This window comes from Myripristis murdjan, chromosome 11, assembly GCF_902150065.1.
Source record: "Myripristis murdjan chromosome 11, fMyrMur1.1, whole genome shotgun sequence".
Lineage (NCBI taxonomy): Eukaryota > Metazoa > Chordata > Actinopteri > Holocentriformes > Holocentridae > Myripristis > Myripristis murdjan.
This window is the reverse complement of record NC_043990.1, coordinates 24,017,683-24,030,919: the sequence shown is the minus strand read 5'-3', so window position 1 is coordinate 24,030,919 and position 13,237 is coordinate 24,017,683. Positions and strand designations below refer to the sequence as shown.

The window sequence follows — 13,237 nt, the reverse complement described above, 5'->3', positions numbered from 1 at the left end:
AACAGCTTTCATTAAGACTGTCTCAGTGCTGTGGTTTGTTCAGTCACCACATTGGGCTTTTCTGAACTTTTTCTAAATGTTTGCCAAGGAAAGGTAGATTAGAAATGGGTGTGCAATTATTTTGCTCACTTCTCCACACTTCAGTGAATTGTGAAAGCATCCAGGTGTGGAAAAATATCCCAATCCTGACTGGCACAAATTTGCCTCCGATTTTCTGTTTGGGTTTGCGAGGTAATGAGTTGACAAAATGAGATGCGGGGAACCTGTGTTTTCCTTCGTTTTGCTGTCAGCTGAGTCGTGATAACGACCGCCATAGGCCCTGAGCTGCTCAGCTTCAGCAGATTCCATTATTTCCCTCCCCCGCTGCTTGGGATGCATACATTACTGGCCCACTGTCTACCAGATGAGATTTTTCAAGACCAAATTATCACATTCAAGTGAATGAAAGCGCAGAACAGATCAGCGCAGTTAGTGTTTGTAATGGTGTCAGTCAACCATTGGAGCATATTTTCACAGCTAATTTCATCATATATTCATGAGAACATCCTTATTTGTATGCTGTTGTCCTTTGGGCCAGTTCAGCCTTTTAAGCCGATGCTCCAGTGTTCATTACCACACCGTTTCAACTCTGAGAATATTTCTTGATTAATCAATGCATATTTTTAATTTTCAATATCTTTGAAGTTTGTACAGGTCTTTCCAGTCTGTTATTAATGCCTTATAATCAGAGCATGATAGTCATGTTATATAATTAATGTTATATAATTCACTTTTCCTAGCTAGAATAACATTAATGTAATGATTGTTGTGAAACATGTGCTGGTTAAAGCATATTTCACTTTAATATGGGTGGAGTCTTGTTGCTGTATGTGTTTGGATCCCTGTACCATGTGCAGTGTGTTTCTGACATTGTGAATGGAAACACACATTTATTTTTAGCCATCTACGTGAACGCACACACACACAAACACACACACTAAAGCATGCAATGGTGTGGAAATTGTTTGCTCGTATGCACACACCCCGTCACACACACACACACACACACACACACACACACACACACACACAGGCCCACTGTAGTCTGATGACCATATTGATTGGATGATTGGATGAGCAGCCAGCTGCCACAGGGCAGGCTACAATTAACCACCACCTGCCCTACCATGCCACTGAGCCATTGTTGTGTGTGTGTGTGTCTGCCTGCCCGCATGGCTGCATGTCTCTGTGCTATGTGTGTTGCATACCAATGGCAGGGTGCAAAGAGAGAGTTGTCATCTACCGTTATTTAACTCAATCGGACATAAGCCTGTGGCCTGGGCTACTGTTGCTGGGATTCTGTGCATGCGTCCGTGCGTGCGTGCGTGTGTGTGTGTGTGTGTGAGTGTCTGTGTGTGTCTTTGTAACTGAGGCCGACACGGTGCCATTCACCTGCCAAAATTTTCCATGCCTAAATAAAACGCCCCACAACTTCCAGCGTCCGCACCACCGATCAACTCACCGCACGTAGATTTTTGAGTGTGTGTGCATTTGTGGCTGTGTGTGTGTGTCAGGGGTTTTCTCCTCACTCGGGGAAATGAAAAGCGGCAGCAGGACTTGTTTTGTTCAGTCGGCAGCATTTCTCTCCCTCCCCTCCGTCCTGTCGAGCTGGAACGTTCCGAGAGGAGATGGAAAGAAAAGATGCAGCGAACTGAAGGAGCGGAAAGCCAACTCCGACCTTGACTCCATTTGTTAAAATTGTGTGAGAGAGAGAGAGACAGAGAGAGAGACAGAGGCAGAGAAAGGAGAACAGGGGCTTTGAGAATGAAAATATCTTTTTTTTTCATTCTCTTATTGCATCCTTTTGAGGCCTTCTACCCAACAACCTTGGCCTTTTCTCCATTCATCTGAGTACTACTCGTACAAATCAATTAACTTGAGCAGCAGCAGCAGAATTGGTGTTAGTCCCTGCCAGAGACTATAGTTTTTTTCCCTTTTTTTTTACCCAAGGACAACAATCTCTCTCTACTTTGTTTAGCCTACACAAAGCCCTTGCTATCTATCTATCGTTCTCTATCTCCCTCCATCTCAGGCCATGTGTGTGGGGGTGTTTTGTGGAGGTGGCTTGGCAGAAGCATCGAGGCACTGCAACCAAACAGGAAGACATTTCCTTGTTGTATTTGTAACATTGATAATGCAAAATGTAATTGTTGCGCGGAGAGGATTCGAATCGCGGTTAACTCTCTCCACGGGATGGACAGAGGTTTTGGAAATGAAATGCCACAGCAGGATGACGAGGAGAGAATGTGCATGATTGTTTTGAAAGGATCGATTAAATGGCTTCCATGCGGTCCTCCATTTTTCCCCAAGTCGAGTATCAGAGAATTCAGCCTTTGTCAGTCTTATTTTACACGTCGTAGGGATAGAAATGAATTTGTTCTCATGATTTGTTCTCCTCTGTGGTTGTTCTTCCTGTAGACCACCATGGTGTCATTAGAGGGCCTGTCCAAGGTAGTGGACCCCTCCCAGCTGACGGCAGACTTCGAGGGCAGTCTGGACTACAACCACGAAGAGTGGATAGAGGTAAGATCAGCCTGACCATCCATCACTCAAGCCTGTTAGCTTGATCTGTAAATCTATCCCATTATCTCTAAAATCCCCCCAATGGAGCTTGTGCACTGTGAAGCTGAAGTGCCATAATCAAAACCTGAGTACCTCTCAATAAGGCAGGAAATGAACTGGCTGGATTTAAAGGAACAGTTCACACAAACCCCAAAACAAAGCTTTTTCCCCACTTACCCCTAGTGCTGTTTATCCACCCACATAGTTTCTGTGAAACTATGGGGCTTGAAGAGCATTGTTTTGTGAGGCTCAAACCTTCAGTCTACCCACGAAAAACGCAACAGTAACAGTTCTTTCTGGATCATAAAAGGCAATTGCATTTCTCAGTTATGTGGACTTTTTATCATGGTTTTGAATTCACCCAAGGAGACAAGATTGTTAAGATGTCTAGTACATTCTGAGGGCTGTTCCAAGACCAGGGGGATAAATAGAAAGTTGTTTGTCCCAAGCTCAGAGCAAATCCTGGGAACCTGATAGAGAGGCTATATTTTTGTATGAATGAATGAATGAATGAATGGATGGATGGATGGATGGATGAATGAATTAATTATTTAATTAAATTTATTTGGTGTAATTCCATCATCAGTTTTGTATGACAATAAATATAACAAAGACAAAGCTGAGCTGTGGAAAAAAAAATGAATCTGCCAAAAGGGTAAGGCTGAAGCAATAGCTTATTTGAAACCTCCCCCTTCACCATGACGTAAATGTTAATCTCAGCATAACCATTACAATAACAATCTTTAGTAAACAAAACAAAACCAAACAAACAAACAAACAAAAAAAAAACAACAGCAACCATTGTTGCAATATCATTGATATCCACAAGATAATTTACATCCTATGTGTATTGACTTTTATATACTTCTTTAAGAAGAAAATTAATTATTTACTACTTTTCAAGAAGTATAAAACATAACAAGCCAAAAATGTAGAACATACTGGTAACACCAAAAGGAGAAATGACTAATAACAAATGCACCCTTTTAACCCCTTAGCATGGAAGGTAATACCCTTCCAAAAATAACAACAAAAATTAGCAGCCCTGAGCCCACATGTCCATCTGCGTTTTTCCAGGTGCGGGTGGCATTTGAAGAGTTCTCGGGCCACGCCAGCCAGATGCTGGCCCGACTAGAGGAGATGCAGGAAACAGTGGCAAGGAAGGACTTTCCCCAAGACCTGGAGGGAGCCAGGAGGATGATAGAGGAGCATGCCACACTGAAGAAGAAAGTCATCAAAGCCCCTATAGAGGAGCTGGACACTGAGGGACAGAGGTAAACACACACACAAACTGAGTCAGGGAATAATCGATGTCATAAATAAAGAATCGGTCAAAGAGGTGTAAAGAAGAGCCTCATGTCACCGTCTTCCCACCGATTTCCCATCTCTATTCACTCTTAATAAAAGTCCTTATTCTGTTTCTTTTTCTATCACTGTACTCTCACATGATCAATTCTATGGTCATGGGGAAACTAAGAATACTAAGGCCTTTATGCTCCCCTTTCTGGCTTCCTGCAGTTTTTGCTGATTCAGTATTCCACTATTGTGCTCATTTTAAGTCTCTCTGGATAAGCGTGTGAACTGAATGCCTAGAATGTAAATATAAAGAGGGAGCTTAAGTCAATATTATGTTCAGTACATTTCTCAAAGCCTCCCATTCTTTGTAAACAAAGATGCCAACGTCTGTAAAAGTTTTGAACAAGAAAACTCAAAAGGACTTTGCATAAAAAACTGCCTTCATCTTTGCATTGGCATCCCGTCTCAAGGTTGCTCCAACGCATCCAGAGCAGCGAGTCCTTCTCCAACCGGAACGGCAGCAGTGGCGGCAGTGGCAGCATCAGCGGCAGCAGCAGCGGTGGTGGAGTGTGTAACGCCGACACCCAGGGCCTGGTCCCACGGGTCACCCAGCTGCTGGACAAGTTGCATTCCACCCGTCAGCACCTCCACCAGGCCTGGCACGTCCGCAAGCTCCAGCTGGACCAGTGCTTCCAGCTGCGCCTCTTCGAGCAGGACGCCGAGAAGGTGGGTGCAGGAGTGTCTTGGGTGTAGAAAGGTTGGAGTCCGATGTGACTCTCTCCTCCAATTGGTGATCACTGTAAGGCAAACAACCACCAATAGGAGCAAAAATGAATTAAACTTCCAGAAACGCATTGTCTTTCCACCCTATACCTTATGCTCATGCCGCTTATTAATATATGTACTAATTCATGTCCTTACAGGATACATTCAGACATTAAAAAGCTGGAACAGTCACTTCATTTGAAAATACAGTTTGAAGGCCCTGGAGAAGTTTTTATCAAAAACATTAATAAAAGTCTTGCAAAAGTTGTAGAAATCTCACTAAAACAGCATCAGCTCTTTTACAGACTGATTTGCCAATTAAGAAAAATTACAGAGGAAGGAACCACTGGGTTAGCGCTTTAGGAATTCCCTTGTGTGTTTTCATGCACCAGTTTGTCTCAGTCTGGTGAAGACTGAGACAAAATTGCTCATTTACTAAATGCTCTCCACATTTTTGATCAACCCAATTGAAAATTTTGCTTGAGCTTGAAATGGATTTGAAAAATGAAAGGAAAAAAATATCTTGGCATTTGTCTAGTAGTCATTTGTTCAAGAGAGGTTCACATACGGTATCGAAAGTATAGGCTGGCTTTGACAGCATATATAGTGTTTCAAGACACCTTTTCAGTGCCAGCTATTGGTTAAAAAAAGTGCATGAACAGTGGTTGTAGTGGTTTATGTAATCCCTAAAAAGATGGGCGAAGTCTGTTTCACAAATAAACAGCAGGCATAACTGAGTCGACGTGGCATGAACCTCCAGCACATCTCTGGAGACGAGGCACAGAGATGTAGGATGTCTGTTACATACATAGCCAAGGTGATGACAGCTGTATCGCTCAGCTGAAAGAGATGGAGAGACAAACAGCAAAGATTCATGCATTCTTATTTCAGCGAGTAGAATAAAATAGCAGGTTGCAGTAACAGAGAGAGAGCTGCAGTGTTGGATCGACTGCAGTAGTAGGAGCTTGTTGCTAGGACACCACGGGCCATGAGTTGTTCTCTAGGAGAGCCTGCAAAGATTCTCTTAATAGAGCTAGTCCATCTATCTCTATTCTGGCCGGGAAAGATGATCACTATCTGCACACACACACACACACACACACACACTACAGCAGAACACAAACACAGGTTTATCCACACGGCAGACCGCTGGTAGTTTGTTTGTATGTGTTTTTGCACTGATCTGTGACTGTTGGTGTTGTGCCCATGCCTGTGTGTATGTGTTTTTGCTCAGCTGGCATAATGTTTTTTTGTCTGTCTGTCTGTGTGTGTGTGTGTGTGTGTGTGTGTGTGTGTGTGTGTGTGTGTGCACTCTCTCTCTCTCCTTGCCTCAGATGTTTGACTGGATCATGCACAACAAGGGTTTGTTCCTGGCAGGCTACACAGAGATTGGCAACAACCACCCCCACGCTGTAGAGCTTCAAACCCAGCACAATCACTTCGCTATGAACTGCATGGTAAGAACACACACACACACACACACACACACACACACACACAGATGCACAGCAGGAGGCAGTGCATTTCCACCCACTTGAGCCATCAAATCCTCGGCCTGCACTGTATAATTGTGTAGCCGGAGCGCTTAGTGGCAACCTCTAGTGCTGTGTGTGTACGAGTGTTTGTGCGAGGTTGCATGTGCCTGTCTGTGTGTGTGTGTGTGCGTGTGTGTGTCCAGAACAGTACAGCCAGGTATTAGATAATTCTATTCTTTATCCGTAGCCAGCCTTATGTAACCATTATGAAACTGTTGGGATGAGGAATCAATGTTGCTGCTCGAGCTGCTCTCTCCCCTCCGAATGAGTAACGATGCCGCCAGTCAGATCTGCACCACAGTCCCTCCGCTCTCTCCTCCTCCTCTTTTACTTGTGTCATTCTGTTTCTTCTTTTCCCAGCCTTATCGTCTGTCTGCCTCATCATTCTTTATCTCACTCTCCTCTCTCCACGTTCAGCCACACCCACTGTGTTGCACTTAATCCTCGCTCCTGGACTCATTGGAGTTTCCTCTCCATCCCTTCCTCTCTCTCTCACTCTCTCTCTCTGCCTCTCTCTTTCTCCACTGCGGTGCAGAATGTGTACGTGAACATCAACCGGATCATGTCGGTGGGGAACCGACTGCTAGAGTCGGGTCATTACGCCTCCCAGCAGATCAAGCAGATCTCAGGCCAGCTGGAGCAGGAGTGGAAGGCCTTCGCCGCAGCGCTGGACGAGCGTAGCACACTGCTGGAGATGTCGGCCAGCTTCCACCAGAAGTGTGACCAGGTAGGCCGGCCGCGGACACTCAGAACACAGATGTTTGATTTCCAGATTTATATAATCAGGGTTGCTACTTAATAGAGCTGTGAATCTTTGGCTCAACAGAAATTCAATTAGACTTACAGTTCACCAGTTGGCAATTCAATTTGAGAACCGTTTTCTTTTTTGGAACAATTCAGTTTGAATTTGTGAACAAGCCAGTGATGCATTACTTCAGTAGCAAAATCTTATATCCATTAAACATGAAATAATGTAAGGCTTTTTTTTTTTTTTTTTTTTTTAAAGAATTGTGAATGATTTGATTCAATGTTTTTTTCATCGGGATTCAGGCCAAAGCCCGAGCAACTCATTTTATTAAGGCTTTTAGCAGATTAATGCAGCTGAAGTAGCAGAATTTATCATCAATGCATCAGTGTAATGAATCGTTAAAGCTTCACTACCTACGCTGGTCTGGAACAGTATAGAAGAAGTAGAAGTTAATGAATCATTTCCAGGACTTAAAGTGTGAGGGAAAGCATTGTTTTTGACTCCTGATACAAGTAACTTCAACTTTGGTTGCTGACCCACTTTCATCTCACATGCTGGGATAGATATTGTGCTCAATTTATTTTTGAAGAGTAGAGTGATGTAGCATAATGTGACCTGCTTTGCTGCCATATCTTACTATTTTTTATATTAAAAAAAACAACCAAAAGATGAAATCCAGTTCAATCCAGGCCTTTAAAATGACGTAATTTTATAATGGAAAATGTGCAGGGACCATGCACAAGAAATTATGTAGAGTCTTGGTCTGATAAAAAGACATTGACATTACTTGTCTTCAACATGGTTTTGCATCAAATTCTGTTGCCTTTTGTCTTGTGTTTACATTGAGAACAGCAGAAATAATCAAACAAGGCAATTTCTCCATTGCTCCCTATGTATTGAAAAGGTGCTAGTATTGAACAGGAGTTGTTATGCATTGATACTAGGGCTGTGGATCGATTAAAATATTTAATCAGATTAATCGCATGATTGTCCATAGTTAATCATGAATAATCGCAAATTAATCTAATATTTTTTAGCTGTTCTAAATCTACCTTAAACAGATATTTTTCAAGTTTTTAATACTCATATCAACATAGGAGTAGACAAATACTTGCTTTCTGCTAATGCAGCATGTTTATTATTATTGCAACGATGACAAATACTGTCCAGAATCTCCAAGTAACAAAAGATGTAAAAAAAAAATAAGGTGCACATAGTAAAAAATAAAAAAAGGCTGAAATTATAAACTCACAGGTTTGTTTACTAGCGGCAACCTATGGCGGCAACTCACATGTCAGTGCATTCACTTCCTGGTTTCATTTTGATGCACCGTTCATGTGCACCACATGCTTTCTGTGTTGAAAATACCCATTTGGCACCATTAAACCCATACAGGTTAATATATGCATCACATTATCATATATTTACATAAACATATGCAGAATGTAAGTAAAGCATTTGTTATCTGTGGTTATTTATGTCTGTGCTCATTAGTTGGGCCACTATGGAACGACTTACAGTTGTAAAACACACACGGGCAGAATCCCATCATGGGCGTTCTGACTTTTCCGACCTGGGATATTGCCGTCATCAGACCAGCCTTTCATGTTTGAGAGTTGAAACAGAAATAGCTTTTTTTTTCTGGGGATTTCACCCCAACCTCTCCCTCTCCCCACACACACACAGAAGCTCATTTCCACTCATACTCTTCATCAATATCTCATTTCAGTTGCCATCGGAGGGAAAGTTCAAAAGGCATTTTCTGGTGTTTTCTTTGAGGCAGCCTCACTGATTATTCTTTGTTTTGCTCTCCTCCCACGGGGGGGTAGAGAGAAAGTTCTAGGAAGTCACCGCAGGCATGGTAATGAACGGCACATTGAGCCACGCAGGGATCATTCTCCCGGAGACGTCTTGGATTTGAGACAGCTCATAACCACACATGGAGGAAATTCTGCATGTTTGAAAAAGACTCAGGAGCTGCACTTGAGGCAATTTATCGTACTTGATGGCGTGTCTGACTCATGTGTGACTCATGGGATGAGCACACGCAGATACTATACATCAGCTTTGTCACATCTTATGTCTCTTGTGAAATGCTTTACATTTCAGTTTATTGAGTCTTTTCTCTGTGGGGTGTGTTTGTGTGTGTGTATGTGCTTCCTCCCTCCAGTATATGAGTAACGTGGATTCATGGTGTAAGGCGTGCGGCGAGGTAGATTTGCCCTCTGAGCTGCAAGACTTAGAGGACGCCATCCACCACCACCAAGGCCTGTACGAACACATCACTGCTGCCTACTCTGAGGTAACATAGCAGCTCATCTGCAAATACATAACATGCAAAAAGACATCAGATGTACACCGTAATAGGTGTCTGTACAGGTGTGGGTGGTACGACCTGAAATTCACATCACACTGAAATTAAATGCCTGGCCTAGATATCATGGCCTGTTCACTTTTTCTTCCAAGTTTCATAATCTTCTGAAGGCATAAAATCTGTGGTGTGGCAACTTGAAGAGCCACTATTAAGGTTACTTTAGGTTAACTACTAGGATATTTACTGTCGTTGGACCAAGATATTTTATTTATTGTGCAAAACTGCATTGGTAAATAGAAAATTAACTTTTCTCTCAAACTGAAATTTAAACTTGAATTTTATTCTTTCTCCTCATATTCTGAAAAATGCACCTCTCGTACTTTCTCAAATACAATTAAATCTTGCTGCGTAAAGTCAAAATACGAATTTTTTTCATGCCGATTCCCACGCAGTGCCACCCTCTACTGCAAACGTAATACAAAATAAGTGACTACTTTTCACTTCGAGTATAGGGGGAATTAGCATAATTGCTGCTGCATACTGCAATAAACTTCTCATCTGTACCATTTCTGCTGCTGTAACAGAGGTGTGGGTTGTCCGAGGCACTTGGCCTCTTGATTGGCTGATTCAGGTCAATGATGTCAAGTCAAATGCAGGCTTTATATCATTAGACCCACCCACTCCTATCTATGCTTGTTACGGTTGTGAGTGAAGAGCACTGTTCCAGCCTGTTTCCCTACTGCTCCTCAGGTGAGCCAGGATGGCAAAGCCCTGCTGGACAAGCTGCAGCGACCTTTGACCCCGGGCAGCGCCGATTCGCTGACGGCGTCAGCCAACTATTCCAAGGCAGTGCACCACGTCCTGGACATCATCCATGAGGTGCTGCATCACCAGAGACAGCTGGAGAACATCTGGCAGCACCGCAAAGTGCGGCTGCACCAGCGCCTGCAGCTCTGCGTCTTCCAGCAGGACGTCCAACAGGTACACACAGAGACACACACACACACACACACACACAGTGGTTTAAACAGCCACTAAGGCCATTGCCAAATATAATTGCCAGACATTTTCAGTATAGGTACACAGTACAGTTACTGTACAGTACAGTAAGCGATGACTGGGTAGTCTAGTGGTTAGAGGGACTTAATGGAAAGTCCCAAGTTTGATCCCAGCAGCAGCCATGAATCCTATTGCACTGAACAAATGCTGAAACCCTCCTGCACACTTGTCAGAAGTCGCTCTGGATAAGAACGTTGCCCAAATGCATAAAATATGAGCATAATATGTTAGCATGCCTCTGAGAAGAGCTGCATGTACTTGACAAACAAGTATAATGAGTATGCCGAAGTCAAAGCGGCCAGTATGATAAGCTCACACACTGTCCTAGAAGCATGGAGTTTATCTGTGTGTGTTGACATGGCAACAGTCTCTTTGGCAACCGAATTGGGTCATTGTCCATGCAGATGCCGTTCACCCATCAGTGCTATGAAGGACGGACAGCAGGAAGAGGAGTGTTAAAAGAGCGGCTCGCTGCAATGCTCAGTATAATGCTGATCATCTCGCTCCTCCACCCTCTCCTCTTAACACCCTCGTCTGATTATCATCAACTGTCGTGGCCGATCTACCACCTTAGGGCGCCCCCAAGTGGTGGCTCAAAGCTCAGTATGCCTGTGTCATTTTGTGGATCTGTTCCTGTGCATCCAGGTGCTGGACTGGATTGAAAACCACGGCGAGGCGTTCCTCAGCAAACACACGGGCGTGGGGAAGTCCCTCCACCGAGCCCGCGCCCTACAGAAACGCCACGAAGACTTTGAGGAAGTGGCCCAGGTACCCTGCTTCTGTTTTCTGAAGTTTTCACTCCCTGTTACAGTTAGACCGATATATCAGCTTGTTGATATTGACCCTTTATTGGATATGGGACATCCAGTAAGTGTCGCCTATCGCTGATATGGTGCAGAATCTTCCCTGGCCACTGCTACACACGAGTGGTCCATAAAACCTGCAGTGAAAATTGATTTTCAGTGCACGTTTTAGTCGTTCATCTAATTGTGCAGTAATGTTTTATGTAAATTAATTCATTTAAAAGCAGTGAGGCGTCTCTGAGTTACCTGTGCCGTTGAATAGAGATCAATCTCTCTGACTTCAGGCGTCGCCACCTTGTGTAAAATATGTCAGTAGTCTGTGTTTAAGTGGAAAGTTTTAGTGCCATATAATGGTCTAAACGCTGTTCCACACTGAATCTTACATTATTTTAGTTTACCTTTAATATGGTCAAATGTCTACAGAATATGAGCATAAAATATCATTTCATGGCAGCATCAGGTCAAAAATATCAGTATCAACCTTCAAAAAGCCAACTTGGTCTAACCCTCCCCTCTGTAGCATCTTTCTCTTCCTGTTTATGACTTTACCTTCACACATGCTCTGGCTTACGCTGTTTCCTCTGGCTTGTTATCTCTTCAGCTCTATCAGTGTATCAGTCCTCTGCACATCCTGCTTTCATCTTCTTTCTGCCTCGTCTCTCTCCTCTCTCACTCTCTCTGCTTACATTCAAAGTACATTTGGATCTTCTTCTTTCCCTGGGTTAACACACATCTATCTGTGTCCGTCCCTGGTCTCGGTGTAGAATACGTACACCAATGCTGATAAGCTGCTGGAGGCGGCGGAGCAGCTGGCCCAGACCGGGGAGTGCGACCCGGAGGAGATCTACCAGGCCGCCCACCAGCTAGAGGACCGGATCCAAGACTTTGTTCGCCGCGTGGAGCAGCGCAAAGTCCTGCTGGACATGTCTGTCGCCTTCCACACACACGTCAAAGAGGTAGGCTGGGAAGGGGGGGGGGACATCATGGCAAGGTTTCTGTGTGTGTGTGTGTGTGTGTGTGTGTGGAAAGCCTTCACAATGAGAGAGCAACAGAAGTGACAGATGAAGTGGAATGTGTGTTTGCCCGTGTGTGCTGTTGTACTTCTGTTCGTTAGGGGACCAAATGGTCCATTCAAGGATAGAAAGATGAGCACCCCGCAATGAGGAAGCTTAGCCAGTCTTGACTTCTACAGAAGGCTGGTTTGGTGTTCGGACTTGGGTTTACTTGTACCAGCATGTGGGTGAGTGTCTGACACCTCCCCCCCTCCCCCCTCAGTTATGGACATGGCTGGAGGAGCTTCAGAAGGAGCTACTAGACGACGTGTACGCTGAGTCAGTGGAGGCCGTCCAGGACCTGATCAAACGCTTCGGCCAGCAGCAGCAGACCACACTGCAGGTCACTGTCAACGTCATCAAGGAGGGAGAGGACCTCATCCAGCAACTGAGGTAGCACACACGTACACACACACACACACACACACACCAACACACACGCCAGTGAGAAAGTAAGCAATAGAAAATCATTGTAGTAATCCGAAGTAAAATTAAATCCTGGGTATAAAACAAACTGAGATTGAACTAAAAGTTACAACTGCCGCCTCCAAAACGAATAAAAATAAAAAAAAGAATATTCATATGCTACATTCAAAGCCAAAACATGAGTGGAGAACTAACTAGAAACAAGTAAAAGGCATTCTTGTTGTAAAACTAAGCATATGAATGCTTAAACTCAAACTGAAACCAAGTGAAATATAAACTAAAATTCAACCTGTTTAGGCAAAACAGACCCCAAGCTAAAACTATCAAACTCCACCTAAACATCCACATGAAGTGAAACCAAGCTAAAATTGAACCATAATGTGGAACTAAAATCCAAACAAATGCCGCAAAATCAGTATCACCCTGACACACATGCCATGTGTGTCTTATTTTAAGGATTGTTCTTCATTTGGGCTATGATTTCCCTTGACGCGTTCAGCAGTGACTTGTAGAAGTACAGTCTCAGGCATCTTTTCAGCTTCATAAACTGAGCCCAGCCAGCCCTGTGAGTCCCTTCAACCAGTAAATGACAGAGTTAAAGTGACAGCATTGAAATGAAGGGAAACAAGGCTACAGTG

The 13,237-nt window shown here is 43.7% G+C and overlaps 1 protein-coding gene across 4 annotated transcripts in view; it reads left to right on the top strand.

Moving 5' to 3' along the window:
* LOC115367628 (triple functional domain protein) overlaps window positions 1-13,237 on the top strand; it is a 91,589-nt gene that overhangs the window by 44,694 nt on the left and 33,658 nt on the right. For all 4 annotated transcript variants that reach the window (XM_030063468.1, XM_030063465.1, XM_030063466.1 and 1 more), the window contains 10 exons: window positions 2,458-2,562; window positions 3,679-3,875; window positions 4,368-4,623; window positions 5,997-6,119; window positions 6,733-6,924; window positions 9,116-9,247; window positions 10,010-10,240; window positions 10,964-11,086; window positions 11,886-12,077; window positions 12,397-12,566. In XM_030063468.1, coding sequence (XP_029919328.1) covers window positions 2,458-2,562; window positions 3,679-3,875; window positions 4,368-4,623; window positions 5,997-6,119; window positions 6,733-6,924; window positions 9,116-9,247; window positions 10,010-10,240; window positions 10,964-11,086; window positions 11,886-12,077; window positions 12,397-12,566 — 1,721 coding nt within the window. The remainder of the gene's footprint in view (window positions 1-2,457; window positions 2,563-3,678; window positions 3,876-4,367; window positions 4,624-5,996; window positions 6,120-6,732; window positions 6,925-9,115; window positions 9,248-10,009; window positions 10,241-10,963; window positions 11,087-11,885; window positions 12,078-12,396; window positions 12,567-13,237) is intronic.